Consider the following 19,652-nt stretch of genomic DNA (forward strand, 5'->3'; position numbering starts at 1 on the left):
AGACAATAAAGCAGATCTTGAGTGGCTCAGAAGCAAGGAATCAAATTCTTTTTTAAGTCTGTGACTTTAAAGACAGTCTCAGTGTCTTGGGACCCAGGCACACAATTTTTCAACTCAAAGCGGCAATGCTGGGAAGAAGACACAGCCAAGAGAGCACCAAACTCAGACACTCAAAACACATGTAGTGCTAATCATGACTGAAGCTAACTGAAGAAAACTGGTAGGGACTCAAATATAACAGCATCAAGCTGGGGAATGTACATGTGTAACATCCAAATGTGTCCTCTACTCAGGAAAATTTGGGAGGAGAGACTTGCTGGTAGGTTTGCTACAGAATCAGCTGAACCCTGTAGCTCAAGTGAATCCACATTAATTTGGACCAAGGCAGAAGCACCCAAAAAAAGAGGATCTGTGTGGAGAAGACATTCAACAATTCGGGTGGGTGATCCCTGCAACTTGAGCCTGAAAGACACCACAACAATGGCACTCGCAGCTCCTGAGTGTTCCTGGGAGTCTGGAAGCGGTGGGGCACTGCAGATCAATACATAAGGGAATGGGCAGGAGGCACCTGAGAGCCCATGGAAACAGAATATAAAGTAAGAGGGACTCAGCACCATTCTTGAAAATACCTTTATTAACTCTCCAGAATTCAGGTTTACCATCAAAAAAAGAAAACTGCCACCCATTACAATACCTGTGAATAACTGTTTATGAGGTTTTGAGCATGGTAATCAAAAGCCTACTATTTTTCTCTCTCTCTGCAGATGGTGACAAACTTGATAGGAGCTGAGGTGTACTATTACCCCATTGCTTAATGTACTGAACACCAACGCTGTTCAGCCAGTGAGCAAAATCCTTTTGATTTATAAGGATAATTGCAATCCAGGTTGTTCATATGCAGCTAGAGTCAAACAGAAGCAGCTTCCTCGTCACCTCCCCATAACATGTTTCCCAATGCAGGATGGAGAAGCAATATGCAACGTTTCTCAGCGGAGAGAAAATACAACGATACAACAATATCCAGAAGATACCATTTGCCTCCACCCTGTAGAGCTTATAGTGTGAAGCTACTGTGTGGAACTGATAACCTTCTGCCATTTCCACATAGAAGTATCACATTGCAGACTAGCTATATATCATGATTTTTATGTAGCCTACTCTAATCTATGCATTGCCTATTCAATACAACATACAGAAACATGTGGACGTGGGGGAGCAGGGGTTAAAGCATCCCAGCTAAATAAGAGAAAATATTTTCTAGCTGAGTACCCACGTTATGATTGTGCATTGCTTAAAGGTATCTACTCCATTTCAAAATCACTTGACACGAGTCACACACATAATCAGCTACTTAAGACCTGTAACGTGGATTGTGGGGCTCTATACTTTCATAACGCGAAGAAATAATCACTTATAACAACAGATTCCGTAATTAAGGAATCATGAAGCAATAGAGACAGTGGTTTCAAGTTATTTTTTCCTGTCTTTCTCCATCTCTTTCTGTAAGGGGATAGGAGCATGCTTTCAGCACATGGAGCAAGCAGAGAGCCTGCAGGTACAAATGCATCGGCACACAGAGTCTGAAATACACTGCATCACACATGTGGCTGTTCTTGGAAGTCAACCATTCCTGCAAGTTATTCTCAAGAGGCACGATGTGCTATAAGCACTTAAGAAATGTGTTACACTGTGACTGGAACCAAGATGAAATAGCAATATTAAAAGAGATGGTTTAGTTTATGTAGTGGCCAACTATGCCATTAAACTAGAACAATGGAGACGATGGGGAGGCAGGAATGTTCTCCAGCGTGATTTATTCCCTTCCAGTAGCAGTGGAAATTTTTCCTATAGGCCTGAAAATGACCCTGTCTGCCAAACAGAAGTCAGCATTAAGATGTAAGAGTTCTGCTAGATTAGTCACCTTGGGATACTCTGCTCTTACACAGCACAGGGATCTCAAAGCACTTTGCCAGGGCAGGTTAGAACTCAGCCACCCAGCCCCTCAAAGACCATTCCTTAGCTTCATTGTTATCAGTCTCTTCAGAAATGGGGAAACTGAGGCCTGAAGACCTGATTAAAAATATGCAAAGAAAGCTCTACGACAGAGTTAAGAGCAAAACAAAGGCTTCCTTGTTCCTGTGCTTTACAGGAAACGTGCATTTCTCCTGGAAGGATCATTGTTTGCTGCAGCTGAGAGCAGCCGGGTCAGCCAAGGCAAGAGGAAATGTTATCGGGCAATGATTATCAGACAAAAGATACAATGTTATTTCCACTTTAGCCAGCCAATTAGACCTGTTCTACCCGATGACACATGTGGGAAACACTGGCTTTTTTAGAATAAACCCTGGTTTGGCACCTAAGCCCATCTGATTTTGTACACCTGCATCAGCTACACACAGTGACCCTGTGCATCTGCGTGTTCTTTGTGCTCCGACATGATGGGAATTGTCATGCGAGAGTCTGCCCTTTGACCCCCACAGAATACAAAATGAGCCTCAAAATGTCTCCTGATCAGTCCCCTTCTCCACAGAAGGATGGTGAGTCCACAGTCCTCCAAGGGGCCTATGGAGAAGGATAATAGGGGTGGGAATAGGGTTTGAAATATTACCCCTAGGAGGTGACATATCTGACTACAAAAGATGCCTTCTGCACACCGATCTTTTAATGACCCCCCAATGACACTGTGAAGTCTCAGCAGGAAGAACAGGCTGAAGCCCCACGTCCAGCCTTCCCCAACCCTCAGCCCTGCTTTCCCTGTCTTTAACAGTGTGGCACATGGGGAGCAGGACCACGTGCAGCTGCACGGTCTGCGCTCCTCGCAGTCACCTCCCTCAAAAACAGCCTCCTACCCACTTCCTTCCTCTGTAGGGTAACGAGGCGCTCTTCAGCCTCACACTGTCTCTCGCAGCAGTCTGGTTCCAATCTCGGGGATGCCACATCAGACGGCTACCCCTGAGCGATGGTGTGTGCGGCCAGAGGTCCTCCCGCTGCACCGCAGGTGCTGAAATCTCCCCCCCACCCCATTCCTGAACTGCAGAGGCAGCTCGCAGGGACAGACAGCAACCAGGACGGGTCAGTCAGAGCCAGGATGAAAACACCAGGCAGAAACACATAGATGCTGAGATACCAGCCAGCTGACGCACAGCAGACACCTTATTTTCCAATGCACAGAGCCCACCTCTTGCTTTCATCTCTTTCAGTGCTGTGGTGGCTCAACGCTGCTGGAAAAGCTAAATAAAGACTAAATAAAGTTCCCTCTCTCCTGATGAAGTTGTGCTATGGATTGCTCATTAGATCCTGACCTCCTCACTCCAAGAAAAAACCTTCCTGACCTCAAAAGTGTTTTGCCTGAAGGAGTACACCCAAAGCTGACGTAGGGAAGCTAAGATTTTGCTGCCTAAAAACCTAGCCCTCCCTTCGCAACATGTTTTAAACTAACATGAAACACATCATGGATTCAATTCCAGCTTCCAGTTCAGGTATTTCTACTTTTACAATGTAAACTATGTCCAGGGTGGAGTGCAGGGGGTTTTTTGTTTGTATTTTTTTCCTCCTGAAAAAGAAACCTACACAAGAGATGACAATCTCTTCCTACGCAAAATCTGCTTGTGTTGTACATATTGCTGAGTCCCTCTCATTCAACTCCAATGCTAATTGTCAAAAGTATAGATACCAAACCTGCTCACATTTCTCTTGCAGTGGGAAGGAAAAAGGGGAGAGAAAATCAGCTGACTGCACGCAAGCATTTAGCAACCTGCCTGTGCTGTCAGTGCCTCCATGAGTGATGGGTGTTTCACAATCGGAAATATGAGCAACTGCTTCGTCTGTGTATCCTTCAGCCAGCAGCTACAAAAGTGTGGTCCAGACTCAGGAGAAAAGGAAGACAGGACTGTGTCAACACTTTCAGACCAAGGCAGGCTCTGATTTTCAGTGGGGCAAGCGCATCTTTTACGGTATCACAGCAGACACCATTTCTGCGAGCAGGAACTGGCACAGACTAACCTCTCCCCACCAAGCGCTAGGACCTGCTGATAACAAAACAAATGAAGCTCACAACGTGATAAGGAAACATGCTCTTGACCAACACAACTACTTCTCCCTTTTTAAGAGGCTGAAGCAATCTCCCAGGGCACTGCTTTGCTGCTGGGGGAAGCTCTGGAGCCTCTGTGGAGCTCGAGTATGGCACCAGAGCTCTTCATGAGAGCAGAACCAAGACCCACTCAAGTGTTCTAACCCAAAATTAAAGCTGCTGCTTCCCACAGGGATCAGTCACTGCCCTGTCAGCTCTCCTCCCTGGGGTCTCGACTGCAGTCTGACAGCTTTAAGGGATACCTTTAAAAACACACACCCACGCACAAACATCCTTTGTCCCAAAGCACCTACGGTTTGCCTAAAATAAATAAATGCCCAAGTCCTGGCTACATCTCCAAGTGATTCAGAAGAATGAAATTGGGGTCTCTGTGTCAGTGGGTCTGCCAAGCCTGCATGACTGTGTGCTCTGAACAGGCTGCTCCCACCACTGATACACCAGTTTTGCTCCCCGTTGTTTGCAAGGAGAGTCCAGAGAGCAACAGAGGAATAAAAACAAACTGTACATACAGGATGTTATTAAGAAACATCAGGCACTGGTTGGAGGAATTGAGGGGAAATAAGGGAAAATGTAATAAATTATTTTCAACTTCTCTTTTCAAACATATGTGTGGAATCAGTGGGGTTTAACCAGGCATGTGTGTGTTTAAATTTTGCAATAGTAACAGTGGGCTTGGGTAAGTACATTGTGCTGTGTAAAGCTGCTGCTCTTCCACGCATAAAAGAAGGCAGCAGGAGACGGAGTATCACACACAGTACTGCCTAAACCATGCTGGCTATGTCAACAGATTATCTCGCTTTGGACTGTCTGGACTGTTACTAATATGCAACTGAATATGCAACCAATCCAACAACACCGATGCTACGAAATTAATTCTTTTAATGCAATTATATTAACATCTTCAGTTTAATTAGCATGTTAAAAATATAAAAGGAAAGCAGATGTGACCATTTTGGATGTGCGAGCTGAATATTAATAACAAAAAGCATCCCCTCCCCCTCAGAAGATACAGCAAAGTTGGATCGGTCATTCTGCAAATTAAATCCTGAATGTGTTCACACCATAGCTGTCAATAAACCTCTCCTGTGTGTGCATATACACACATAAAGCTGAAGCCAAAACAATTTTATTAGGGTAAACCTTTAAAGATCCAGCCCCAGACTAGCTGGATGACAATGCTCTACTATCCACATTTCTCCCCACACACACTTCTAAGGAAAAATTAAATGAACGTCCCAAACTGTCACTTACTGGAGACCTAACACATGCTACCCTTATGCCAGCCAAGACTAAGGTAAATACTGGCAAGATGAAACCCACTGGCGGGTCCGTGCGCTGCATTAGCACCACATGTCAGCCCAGCCACACTCCACTATTCCTACCCACCAGCAGATTCTTTTTTTTTTCTTTTAAAGAGACACTAGTTTCCAGAATTCCGCCTGGCATATTGCCTCTGCCAGAAAAGCACATTAAGAAACAGGATTTTCTCACAATGTCCTGCCATAATGAGGAATCCTGTCTTTCCTTTTCCCTCAGTTATCCCAGCTGATAACTATTTATAGATCTACGCATTTGGGCTCATAGTTCATTTTATACAACTCTTTTCTCTGTAACCTACTCTTCTCCTTGGTCTTATTTATTCACGCCACCAGCCATCATTTTAATGCATTCGTGATACTTGATTTCCATCTTCAGCGTATCCTAATTCTGTCTGCATATTAACTCTATGGTGCCTCAAAACATGCTGGTTCACTGGAACCAGCCTAAGGCATCATTGTTTTAAGATACAGCAAGAAGTGTGTGTTTCTCCCCACCTTCTGAAAAATGAAAAAAGTAAAAAAACAAAAGAGTCACCTCCTTAGTTACAGAATTTAGCCTAAAACCTTTTGCTAGTGCTTCCACACACCTGCCCACCTCCCATCTCCAATTTAAGCTGCAATTTTTATTGACATATACTAATTACTTGAAAATAAGAATGATCTATTCTGTTTCCAGCAGCTGCCAGCTGTCAGCACTGGCTAGAAGTGATCAGCCTTGTTTAAAAGAATAACAACCAAAAACCAAAAAAAAAAGCTAAGCTCAAAAATAAAATAAAAATAGTAGTCATCATAAAAACAAAACCCTAAAGAATGCCATCGGATCTCAGGTGCTGCCGGGTGTGCTCAGAAAGGACTGAAGGCAGACATTTGAATGGACTGCTCAGTTTGTCATGGCAAAAAATACAGAGATTTAAAGGTCTACCCACGCGGTGGAAAAAAAAAATTAATACAACACCAAACCGAAACAAAACACAAAAAGCTCTGAATTAAATAACAAAAATAAAATCAGAAATGCAGCCCCAATGCATCGACTGTCTGTGCTTAAGAGATTTACAGGAGTAATTTAAATGATTCACCTGCTGCCAGTTTTCCTCCAAGGATGGCAAAGCTGAGAAGTAGCCGGTGTCGTGGACAAGCTGGAGTTCCTGGAATATACTATAACTAGCCAAGACATCCATGCTGCTGCTGAGCAAGACCCTTTCTTTCTGCTTTTGTGTGTGTTTGTTTGCTCGGGTGGGGGGTTGTTTTTGATCATAAAAAAAAAAAAGGAGGAAAATCAACCAATGATAGATCCAGGGTCCCTTTGGCTTTGTTTTGTTTCAGTCACACTTTAAAAAAAAAAAAGAGAGAGAGAGAGAATGAGCGTGGAGGGACGGCGAGGGCCGGGGGCCGGGCCGAGGAGGACGAGCGCGCCGGCGCGTACCGAGCAGCCCGCGCCCGCCGCACCGGGGCACGTCCCCGCCGCGCACCGCGCAGCCCCGCGGCCATGCGCGCTCGCGCTCCCCGCCCCCTCCCCTCTTTATTTTCGGGAGATCACATCCCCCCACCCGCCCCGTCCCCTCCTCCCGTTTTCCTCTCACCCTCCCTCGGCAAACCCGGCCCGGCCCCCCCGCGGCCGCCGCCGCCTCACGGCCGCCTCACGGCAGCCCCGCCCCCCGCGCGCAGCCGCGCGGCCCACTCAGGCAGCGCGTGGCCATGTAGGGTAAACGGCGGGGCGGGAGGGGCGGGGCCGTGCCGCGCCTGAAGTCACTGTGGCCCAATGGCGACGCCGCTCAGGGTGGAGGGGGCGGGGCCAGACCGCCGGTGGCGGCTCCGATTGGCCGGCCGCGCGGCTCCCGCACCCTCCCCGCGGCCCGCGAGGCGGTGCGCACCGAGCTATTTTTAGGGCGCTATATAATGGGGCGGCGGCGCGCGCGGCAGCGGCAGAGCGCGGCGCGCTGGGGGCCGTGAGGGCGCTTGCGCTCCGGCCCGGTTACCGGGGTCGGCGGGAAAACGCTGCTCTGGGGCGCTGAGCCCTCGCCCCGGGGCGCGGGCAGGGGATGGGGAAAGTGAAGGAGCCGCGCACTTGGTGGCTGCCGAGCAGCCCGCGCTTCCCCTGCTGCGCACAGCCGTCTGCGGCCATGTGCTGCTCTCCAGCCACTAGCTCGGGAGTCCCTGGGGGCTGAGGGTGGCCGGAGTGAGAAAAGTGCTTTTTTCTCTCAGTCGCAGATGGCTGGGAAAGATGCACAGCTGAGAGTGCTGGGAGGAGAGAGAGTGGGAATGTACCCCGAGCTGGAGCAGCCAGTGTAACCACCAGTGCTTGGTGCCTGTGCATGGAGTCGGCAGCAACCCACCTCGAAGGCAGGGGTAGTGCTGAGTGTTAACCTAGCCAGACTACCTGCAGAAATGCTCCCATGCTTATTAAGGCATCTATTGTGGCATTGAACCAGGCTTAGCTGTGATCTGAGCCCTCTTTGAATACTAGTTTGGCTTGGCTAATGAGTTATTTGACCTTAAATGGTTAGTGTGGTGCAGAGCTTCCCCAAAATTGTTCTGGCTCTGTGCGCAGTTGCATTTCTGCTTTCGGAAGAATTGCAGAAATGAGTGTGCTCATTTCAGGATAATGGGGGGAGTTCCAGTAATAGAAGAAATATGTTCTCTTTGTTGCCCTGAAATTTGGAGGGCCCTGTAGTCCCATCAGCTACATTGCTAGGGTTATATCTAGCCACTGAGCTGCTGGATGAATATCCCCCCAGTGCCCTTTTATGGTGGGTTGTCAGCTGTGTGAGTTGGATGGGGCATCAGGGCAGGCAGATGCTGCCAGGGATTGTTAAACTATCTGGTTTTAGAGCAGTTGCATCACACTTTTTTTTCCCCTAAGTGACTAAAATGTCTCTACTATTGTCTTCCTTCTGCAACCAGATGAGGGTGCCTGGGCCAGGCCTCAGCTGGTGTGAATTGGTGCAGTGCCACTAGTACACACATCTCATGCCAGGTGTCCCTCTCGGAATGATGTGAAAGTATGAGGCAGCAAAACTCATCAGTGCTAATTAGTTCATGGTATGTTTTGTTCCTGGATGATGAAGACAAACTGCCTTTTCCAAGACTGGGTCCGTGATGACAATTTTGGAAGCCATGTTTGAAGAAAGCTTCTTAGAATAAACCTCTAAAGAAAGCTCAGATAATGGCTGCACCAACCTCAAATATTTGTATAATAGTTGCTGGCAAGCAACACTGCTGTAACTAGAATAAAGCAAGAGTAAGCATCACACTCTCACTTGAGGAGTCAAAGTCTAGAGGATAAGGGGGAAATGAAGCTGTTGCTGAAGGAACTGCAGTAATTTGGAGGGACTGGACAGAGGCTGTTTCCTCAAATAAGTAGTCTCACCTCTGCAAAAGCTCCTTTTGTTTGGGTGTGCAGCAGGATCGCTCGTGGGAGCTGCTGCTCAGGCTTTGACCCTGAGGCTGCAGGTCTGGGTGGTCCTGGGGAAGCCCCCTTGAAGATGGTTTATCTCCTGTGAGCTGCTTGTGAAAACAGTGTATTTTCCAGCCTTCGCCTAGGGAGCCATAGGTTGTCTCAAACACGACCATCTCCGGCACCTTTAACTTTGCAAAAAATCTGGATGCGATGCTGGATGTGAATAATAAACTGCCCTTTGTCATAAATATAGCCATAAATGTGTAAATGTATGTGTCAGTGGGAAGAGGAGAGGGAAGGTTAGTGCAGTGAGCACTGCTGGAGAGGTCTCACAGACCGTCGTTACCGATTCCAAGCATGCGTCGATCTGGCAAAGCAACGCCTTTCCTGGGCACCTTGGGAAGAGAAGACTTAAATACAGGAGAGGGGAGAGCTGGACTAAGGTGATAAGATCTAGAAAGAAGCAGCACTTGGGTATCATAACACAGCTCAGGTACCGAGAGGGCTATGCAAGAAATACACGTTTCAGAAAAAGCTTTCAATCAGCATTTATTCTTAAGAGCTTGTCAGAATGAGGCCATATGCAGAGGCTTTTCCTGACCTAGGCAAGGAAGTAGAGGACAAAAGCAGCAAAGGTTTATGGTATGAGCTACTTAAACATACATTTTTGTCTTCAAATCATCACAGTGACTGAAAAACATTTTGGTGCTCTACTTCTAGCCTTGTTTAGCATAACTACCATTTTAATACGTAGAAAGTCTCGTGCTTTGATGTCCAAGCTCCCCTCTAACACTGACATGAGGCCTGTGCAGCTGTGGGTTGCTCACACTTTGGTTCATTGGAAAGCCTGGTGTATACAGGCAGCCCAAGAGTTCCCTCTGCTGTGATGATCACCTCTGCTTACTGCTGAGTAGCTCTCATTTGGATAAATTTAAATCTTTCTACTTGTCTATCTTATCTTGAGCTTTCTGCTGAAGGCACATCCCGCAGGATCAGCCACTTTTCCACCCTCAGGGTGAAGGTTTTTCTCAGATGCAGAGCTCAGCTGCTTTACACCAGCGAAGAACCAGCCTGTGCCCAGGTTGCAGTGTAAGTGATGGCTGGGGCCGGTGAGCAGATGCTGGTCCGCTGCTCTGGCTGGCTTCGGGAGGAATTGTGTCTGAGGGCAAGATTTTGGCTGTGAGCCTCGAGGTGAAGAGCTGGGCTACGGCTCTGGCCGTTTGCCTGAGTGGTTTCCAGGCAGACATTGCATTTTTATTGTCTTGGATATTCAGCTTTGGAGGTCAGTTGAGAAAGCAGAATGGGGTTGTCACTTGGCAGAAGTAGAAATTCTAGACAAAAATTGAATGTGGTAATACACTGGGTATAATGCTGTTGGTCCAGCACCTGAGGTAGCATCTACCTGTGCTAACCCAGAGGTAACAGAAGGCAATTTCTGCCAAGCTCTCTTTTGTTTCCCAGGCTGTACTGACCTTACTGTTGGCAGATGGCCACTTTCCCTGCTCCGGCCCAATCACACCACCCATTGCGGAGAGCAACGCAATCAGACGTGGAGAAGGAGCAATCCCTCCCCACTGCTACACAGCTGGGCTCAAGGGCACAGAGGACAACACAAAAATTCAGGCAAAGTGTTCAGGCTGGTTCTGCAGGGAGTAAGGACGGGCATTTTAGCCACAGCACAGACTTGTCCCGTAATGGGTAAAGAGAATAGCCTGGATGGGGAGAGGATTTTTTAGGTCAGCCCCAAAAATTGTCATTCCCATGACTTGCTGAAATGTCAGGAACATTCAGTGAGGTGGTAAGTCTGGCTGTGCAATAGTGCCAATGGGTCTTGACACCTGGGAAAAGGGAAGAGGCTATATTTTTCGCATCAAGGGGCAATGGGAGTGGTTAATCCTAGTGAAAGAAAATATTCCCTGTTCCTTCTGCTCTTCTAGAGAAAGAGATGACTTCTTTGTTTTCTGGGAAGAGCTTGAATTTCTCATTGCCCATCCCAGGACCTCTGGTAACAACCTATTCTGCCCTTCCAAACAGGGAATGCTGTGTCACCTTCTGTGCTTGACTTGATCTCTGCAGGCCAGTGGTGTGCACAGAACCACAGTTTTAGTCACTCTAATTTCTTCCCTTATGGTATTTTCAGCCCTGCTGTCCCCAGGAGCAATGGCAAGGGGTGCATAGTGGGGACCTGAGAAGGAAGGCTGGTTTGCAGGGGATTTTGGGGTGTTTGGTTTGTGTTTCATTGCTTTGGTTTGGACAGTGACAAGATGCCATCAATTTATAGTTTAAACTTTTCACTGGATACACTCCCTTTGGTACCAATGAAACAACTGCACTGAGATCCCCTGTATGCAGCTCATGATGCCGTTTTAAAGCCCATAGTGTTCTCTGTACTCAACAGAAGTGCTAAAGCACTTTCTCCAGGTGTCTAGGTTATCAGATTCTTCTACCATCACATCTGCATTTTAGGCTGCCAGCTGCATCTCTTCCTTTCCCCATCTCAAACGGTGAGCTAACACAACTTTCATGTGCTGAAAACCTGTGACAAGGATGCTCAAAAGTGTTGTTCAGTCAGTGTCCCTCCTGGAGAGGAAGAGGTTGTGCCTGCAGGTTGGTAGAGTTGAGGTTGCTGCCTGGTTGTAAAGCCTTGCAAAGAGGAAAGGGGAAGAGAGCACTGAGAAGCTCGCTGGACCGTGCTTGGCTTTGCAGCTGCACCCTCTCCAGGAGTGGATGCAGAAAGCTATTGCCAGGGGATTGGAGGACTCGTGGTGCTTCATGGCCAGGTGACATGGCTGGAAGAGGCTGCCAAAGGCACAGCAGGAAAGCTCAAAAGCCACCCTGCTGTTCAGAGTTGCCAATACCCAAATGTGTCCGGGCATCTGTATCCGTGTCCGTGTCTGTCGAGAACCAAAATCCCAACAAACATCAAGCATGGAGGGGACATGCTTTGAAGCAGTGTGGTAGCATCTCTGTGCTGAGCTTTGCATGGGTGGAGGTGCCTCCTGGCTTCCAGTGAGCCACAAGCTACTCCCCAGATCTGCAGCGCTGGAAAGGGACGCCAGAGTGTGGCACAGCAGGTTCCCGTGCCTCCCCTCCTTCCTAAAAACAGGCACCATTTGGCCCCTCTTCCCTTTCAAATCAGTGCCTTGCGGACATTGCAATGGGTTTAATTGCAGGGCAGCTAATGAGCACCCTCCAGGATTAGAAATGAATGGGTTTAACCCATAATCATAGCTTAGGGCATCCAGAAGTCTCAGTGGACTTTGCAAGTTGCTCACTGGCCAGATGCAGAAGATGTTTGGTGGGAAAGCAAGATGTCCCATCCTGAAGCAGAAACATTATCCAGCTGAGTTCTGTGAACTGAAACAAAAACAAAGCTTCAGGGGAAGGTTAGAAATCATAGCTGAATGGGGCTGATACATATCTGGCCTGGAGGCTTTTGACACCCCGTCCTGAAAAGGCACCACGCGCACTCAGCATGTAACAGGATTGGGTTTTTGCTCTGGGGAAGGAGTCTTCATCTGCTGTGGTTTGCTTACGTGCTCTAAGGCTTTGGATTTTTGGTAACCGTTTTTACCTTATGGCTGTGGCTGTTTGCATTAGCATCGGTCTTCTCTCTCTCCCAGTTTTCAAAGCCAGAACACAGAGCAGTGCTGCCCAGGAGAGCACCGCAGTTATGGCCAGAGCAGGACGGTGAAAACTTCCAGAGGAAGAGAGGTACAATGTCGGTGCTACTGGTGGAAATGTGATTTCCTTTGGGTCCCATCAAGAGCTCTAAACCCATCTGGATCCAACCATTCCCTCTGCTGTCTTTCAAGTCCTCCCTTCTGCCCAAAGTGATCTGTATATTTCTGAACCTCTTGGTAAGGACGGTTAACATTGCTATTCCGTTGGTGTTCAGCATCTGACAGAAACAGCCTCTGATCATATTAGTAGGCTCTCAGGTACTTCTATAGTACAAATAATAAATAATAATGAGCTGCAAAGAAGACCTTTGAGTCTTGGACTCAGGCTGGACTCTTAGGGCTTCCACACAGGGTGTCCACTTTGCAGACCTTTCTGGGCGGCTGTTGCTAACAGCGCAGCAATGCTGCTGGACCCTGGTAACGGGGTCCCAGCACCCCAGGGCGATGATGTGCGGCTGTCAGCAGACACGAGAAATACACATCTGTGTGCTGCGTCTCTGGGTTGGTGGCCTTTTAATGACAGAGTTGGATCATACTTGGGTGTATTAGAAGGGGGGTGGTTAGTAGGTCGAGAGAGGTTCTCCTTCCCCTCTACTCTGCCCTGGTGAGACCACACCTGGAATATTGTGTCCAGTTGTGGCCCCTCAGTTCCAGCAGGACAGGGAACTGCTGGAGAGAGTGCAGCGCAGGGCAGCAAAGATGCTGAAGGGAGTGGAGCATCTCCCGTGTGAGGAAAGGCTGAGGGAGCTGGGGCTCTGGAGCTGGAGGAGGCTGAGAGGTGACCTTATTAATGTTTACAAATATGTAAAGGGTGAGTGTCAGGAGGATGGAGCCAGGCTCTTCTCGGTGACAACCAATGATAGGACAAGGGGTAATGGGTTCAAACTGGAACACAGGAGGTTCCACTTAAATTTGAGAAGAAACTTCTTGATGGTGAGGGTGTCAGAGCCTGGCCCAGGCTGCCCAGGGAGGTTGTGGAGTCTCCTTCTCTGCAGACATTCCAACCCGCCTGGACACCTTCCTGTGTAACCTCATCTGGGTGTTCCTGCTCCATGGGGGGATTGCACTGGATGAGCTTTTGAGGTCCCTTCCAATCCCTGACATTCTGGGATTCTGTGAATTTATAGGAAACCTTCCAATGAAACAGAAGAATGTTGGCATGGTTCAGCAGATGGTAACTGCGGACTGGCTTGTGTTATTACATACAATACCATGGGCGAAGCATTGGTTCGCCTTGGCTTTAGCCAGCAAGAGCCATTTTAAGAAGAGCTGGCATGGCAGCACAGGTAGCACACACAGCAAGGGGGGGCTTGCTGTGCGCGGCTCTTCTGCAGCACCGCAACAAACACCTGCAGCACTTGGTGCCTGCGGGAAGGAGAGGTTAGAGCAATGTTGCTGGGTTTTTCTCCCGAGACTTTTTGCAGATGAAGGAAATGCAAAAAGCAAAGCCTGTCTTCAGCTGGAAGCTGCAAGACTCTTACTATGCTGTTTTCACATCCTCTTGAGGTTTCTCTCTTAGTCCTGTTCCTTACAAGAAGCTGCTGAAGATGTTGCTCTCACAGTCAAGAACAGATGTGTGAATTAATAAGGAAACGCTGGAGTGCAGGGAAGCAACCGAGGCTCTGAGCTCACCTGCCAGAGCAAGTCGTGCTGGGCTACGGGGGTGTCCAGGCTGTGCTGCTCGCCTGCTGGCCAGCTTTTCATGTTCCCCAACAGACGTGCATTAAGAATGAAATACCTGGCTTGGCACAAGCACGCACATACCCCACAGGAGTGATCAGGCTTCCTACAAAGAGACTGGAGCCAAACAACTCCAGGCCAGAGTCCTTGCTCTGGTTTATCATTCAGGCTCTGCTGGCACGACACAGTGGCATTACCAGGATATTGCAGCATCCATATATATTTTATTAATCATTTTTATGAGCCCATTTGCTGAATTCTGCACTAATTTGGGTGTGTTTTTCATAAGGTGCCATGATGAAGGTTAGCAGAGCACTCCTGCAATAACTTTCACCCAGCACTTGCAGTGTTAAGTGTGACTATGACTTTATAAGCCGGCAGGATTGCCTGTGCCCTGCCAGAACTCAGGGTGCACAGTCCTTCTTCTTAAGGAGAGCGACTGCTGCAGGGGCTCGTGCCGGGTCCCTTTGAAGTCAATGGCAAATTTCCCTTTGGCTTAAGTAGGAACATGTGTTTCAGTAGATGAATAATATGAAACTTGAAAAGCGAGGAGCAGTACGGTCAGGACATGGCCTGGTTTGACCTGGAGACTCAACTTGTGTTTTACTACCACGTCTGCCTCCGTCTCTCAGCCATGCACTAAGCCATAAAAGTTTGATTTGCGTTGAAGACAGCCACGTACTAGTATTAGTAACCTACATTAATAACATTAATTGGATTAGGACTGGTAAACCATGGAGGTTTCTTTGTATTCTACTGGTAATTTCCACTTTAAATTTGGCTTGGACAGAGCGTGTGTCAGGGTGCACAGCCCCTGTATTTCTCATGTGTGTTTTGTTCCTGCTTTGGACAAGCTGGTAGAAAAGTCCAGGCATGCAAAGTCGAGTGGTTTTTGGGAAGAAAACCTTAAATACAGGCTGGCTGAAGAAGCTGCTGTTTTCTCATTCAGAGCAGAGTAGACAGTTAATACAACTGATGTTATTGCGGTGGGTTTGCACATTCTGCAATCCCCACACCAGCTATGTTAGAGCCAACCTGTGAAGAAAAATGTTTTATTTTCTCTCTCCCCCCCTTTTTTGTTTTTAAAGAAAGTCCCTGGAGAGTTTTATGAAATATCACTGTTATTGGGCATTGCTCATTGTTTCTTAGTGGCAGCACCAAAGGGCAACCCTTGCTCTTTGTGGAGTGGGAAGACAAACTTGCTTATATTTTACCTTAGAAACAGAGGGACTATTAAGTCGAACCTCCAGTGAGCAGAGGAACTGCAGCTTTTTAATGAAATTGAAGCATTTCATGAGAAGGTACCAATCTGGACATGATTTTCAACGGGAAAGTCAAAGTGAATCATTTGGGCTTTTCTGTTTTGTTTTGGTAACGGTGAGGTGTCTCATTTTGACAGAGACAGAATTGTCATTTCTACGATGCAAGAATGTTTTACTTCCACCTTCTCATTTTACCACATTTTCTGCCAGCTGTAAATACAGTGTTCATAACAGTTATTAATTATCATTATATTTTTCTAAATTATGTTTAATACCATATCTACTTTTTGGTATATGCCGCTGTGTTTTGACATCTAAGCCAAGTGTCTTTTTATTTTAGTCAAATGAAACAAGATTAAATTAAGATGCCAAGACAAAACAATTCACTGTTTAATGCAATCAAATATTTTCTTGGGTTTTAATGTTTTTTTCAGTTTTCTGCTTCCTGACGGGGAATGGAACTGTATTCTAGGTGTGATGCTGTGGAAAGCAGCTGTTCCCAGTCAGTATGCTCTTGAGCACTCAAGATAAATCAGTGCTAGCAATTAAAAACCAAGCAAGCAAGTTAAAACAGTATGAGCAAAAATCATTTCCCTTTTCAGTTAATGAGATTTCAGGTGGAGGAAGAAAGAGAGGATGAAAGGCTCTGGTGTGACCTGGTCTGCAGCTCTTCTCAGCCGTGGTGCCTGGGAAATGACTGTAGGATGTGGGTGCTCATGATCCCCATCTCATCCGCTCCCCGGTTGGAGTTTATGAAGTTGGACCTAGAAGCAATGGGGAACCTGGTTTGGCTTCCCAAGCTAGAGGACAATACCTCTCCCTCACGCAAAAATCTACCTTCGGGTGCTGGGTTTTCTGTTATCAGTGTTGCTAACTTGTTGTATGATGCTTTCACGTTAGGCTGTGATAATGGCACTTATACATCACACTTTGAAGTTGCTTTTTATTGACTTAATGTGAATATTATTGCCATCGTTTATTATGGGGAAGTATCTCATAGTAATTGAAATACAATATGGTGCCATTAATCACACTGAATACAAAATGCTAACTTTAAACTGTTCATAGTATATTAAATGCTCCTCTAACCATAAAACGATTTGACTCGCAGTCAGATAGTTTACAAATGGCCGATGTTTAGGATTCGCGGTGATTGACATTTATGTGGTGTTGTTCATGTGCTCATGTTCCCGAACAACATATTTTCCTTGGGGTTTCTGTGGTGGTGTTGGGACTTGCAGCTTTCTGGTTTCCTGATTCAGGGGTGTAAAGAGATGCAAAGTGCAGGCGTGACCATCTTCTGTTTAACAGCATCTCCCCTGCAAACCCAACATACACATGGGATTCAGAATCACCCAGTGGGCTGTATACAGTAAACCACCCTCCTGAAATGTCACTGACCTTCTTTCCTGGAGATACCTGGCAAAGGAAAGCAGTGAAAAAGAAACAGAAACTCAAATAGTGACATTTTAGGCAGGGTCTGTTGAAATAAAGCCCATTTGCTTTCATGGGATGCTTTTCTACATTCTCTCCCCTGTATTACTTAGAAAGGAAAAGGATTGTGACTTTTAAAAATAATTTTCAATTAAAAATTAATCCACCCGCTTGGCCGGGAACAGGCTGGTTTGGACAAAGTGCAGTGTTTTATACCAGAAAGCTCAAACATTTGCTGGTGGGGCGGCTGTGAGAAGTGCTGCTATTAAACCGCTTACCAGAGCCTCACTTTTTCCTGCCTGATTTAAAAGTGTACTTCAATGGCATCCGCAGGAGGGGAGAAGATGTCTAAGGTCATTTCACAGGGCACATGTTTAAAGATTTTCTCAGAAGAGCAGAGCAAGGTCTTTCTTCTGGGGAGGGAGGGGCTTTTATTTTTTTTTTCTTTTTTTAGCTCGAGCTTGTATTGTCAATATGTATTTTTAATAAAAGGGAAGCGATAGAAGTGGTAGCAGGTGACGGAGCCCGCTGCTGTTCAGCTGCTGACATTTATAAGACAATGCCAACGTCTCTTCAAAACAGACGCTTGCTTGCCGCTACTGTATCGATGTACACATTTATTTTATAACCGACAGCAGCGAGATGAAAATGATAATGCATGAAGAAATCCCAGAGGCACAGCCCGGCGGTTTTGCAATGCAGCTTCTTTGCCTTTGGCTTCATCTGGAGGCAAACGGCCCTGGATGAGTCAGTATGAAACAGCACGGGCTGCTCCCTTGTACATACCCTGCGCTCGCTCCTTTTTCTCCATTTCTGGTGCCACCAGCTGTGTGTATCTTAATCATCTTGGTGCGTTTACATTTCTTTCTCAATTATCTACAAGCATACTGCAGCAATTACGTGGCAGGTGATGTCTAGAGAGCTCTGGTCAACTGAAAAATAAGTATACTACAGGCTGTAAAAGAGGAGACGTAACCTTCTGAATAGCATATTAGAGCAGAATAAATGAGGTGCGCGGGATCAATACAGACTGGGGCAGATGAATGGTGGGTGCCGATCCACAGGCTTCAGCCCACCGTGTCACCAGGACCTGCACTGGAAGCCCCTTAGCTGGCACTTGGGTGCCTCCTGGGTGGAGGAGGAGGAGGAGGAGGAGGAGGACGGGTTGCGCTGGGTTAGAGCCCAGCCCTGCAAATCAGCTCTCCGTCAAGCGTTTTTGGTTGTGTAAGAACGGTCCCCGTGGCAGCGGGCTGACCTTCACTCCGGGAGGAAAGCTCATCGCTGGGGCACGGCTCGTAGGATGCTCCTTACTGCAAGGAAATCAATAAGGCAATATTATGATAATGTCACGCGTGAGCTTTTATTTCCAGATGAAAAATGAAAATAAAGAATACACCGTATCTGTTGGTTCTTTGAATCTACATATTTGGGTATATATGTTTGATGTCTGCCTTCTTTGTGCAGCTGTTTGCCAAATGTGACAGGATTTGTTTTTTAAACCTGGGGGCGAGTTCTGCCCTGTGCATTTAAAATAAGATTTCTCTGAATTATTGAATATGTCAATAAATAAAGCAGAGGAAGCAGGCAGGGAAAAACCCAGGTCCTTGGTGAAAGGAAGTTGTAGACACTGATAATAGGCTGTTAGAGCAGTAAAAAGAGGAAAAAAAAAAGGGGCAACTTAAAAAAAAATGTAAGGGACAAAGAGTCAAATTGAGTATTTCTGCTTTGTTTTTTTCTGGGTTTGATGGTGATTACTAGTTTGGCCCTGGACTGCATTTGTTCTTTTTCTGTGAATTTAATTCCACCTCGTGGTGGAGGGTGAAGGATAAGAGAAACATTTAAATAAGTGCCGCAGCAAAGGGAGGAGAGACATCTGAGACGTGTGGGGGTCGCAGATATCCATGAGGTGGAGACTGGCTCCGGGCTGGGGGAGCCCCAAAAGAGCTGCCAGCACCCGGGAACAGGGAGGGACGGTGCTGGGGACACCCAAGGGACCGGTGAGGAGGAGGAGGCACCTCAGCCCCACTGCCCCGGCAGCTCTTGGGGGAGCTGATGAATAAAACATCGCGTTTTACAGAACATGTGTCATCCCAGCCCCAAAATTATAAAGTCCCTTACTGTCCTCTCTAGAGATCTTGCATAAGCAACCATTTAAATGAGTGTTACATTATTTACAAGTTTCACTATTATTAAATTAATGTTACATTCATCGGGGCTTTTGTTTTGTTTTGTTTTCAAGTCAGAGCTGTAATTTGAGCAACATATTCATCGAGTCTGAAATGGTAGCTCCAATTATTTTAACATTCATTTGCCCATTCAGCTTCCTCTGCATCTGCTGGTTTCCTCCCCGCGACAGCACGTCGAAGCCGGGGATGCATTTGTGCTGCTCAGCAGCAAAACCGCTACAAGGGAGATGATGGGACACATTCGATCCCAGCGCAACCAAGGCCAGTGGGGGCAATAAGATGCCGGTTGCAAAGACATCACGTCCCCGTGCGTGGATTTCCTTTCTCTGCTGGTGAGAATCCCTCCTGGCATCAGACCACGTGAAGACGGGACTAGCGACTTCTTAAATTCAGGCAGGGTAATGAAAAAAGGCTCCATCGATTTGCTGGCATGGGAGGCTCGGTGTGGCAGTTGTGTGCGTGTGTTGTAGCAGCGCTTGTCGAGGTGAGCGTGGGCTAATTGGTTCAAATCTGAAAGGATGCTCTTGAGTGCTGGGTAAGCAACCATAACAAAGCATCAGCCGTTCAGCAAGTGCTGAAAATAAGCCAGAATAGCTTAAAA

At 47.0% G+C, this 19,652-nt stretch overlaps 1 protein-coding gene across 1 annotated transcript in view; it reads right to left on the bottom strand.

The window, feature by feature from the left end:
* KLF7 (KLF transcription factor 7) overlaps positions 1 to 7,261 on the bottom strand; it is a gene marked incomplete at its 3' end in the record, with an annotated part of 52,672 nt that extends 45,411 nt beyond the window's left edge. Inside the window, exon 1 of the mRNA XM_080347121.1 lies at positions 6,486 to 7,261. Within this exon, the coding sequence (XP_080203247.1) occupies positions 6,486 to 6,587 (102 nt within the window). The 5' untranslated portion in view covers positions 6,588 to 7,261. The remainder of the gene's footprint in view (positions 1 to 6,485) is intronic.
* Positions 7,262 to 19,652: the final 12,391 nt, after the last annotated feature.

Source organism: Nesoenas mayeri (assembly GCF_963082525.1).
Source record: "Nesoenas mayeri genome assembly, chromosome: 6".
NCBI lineage: Eukaryota > Metazoa > Chordata > Aves > Columbiformes > Columbidae > Nesoenas > Nesoenas mayeri.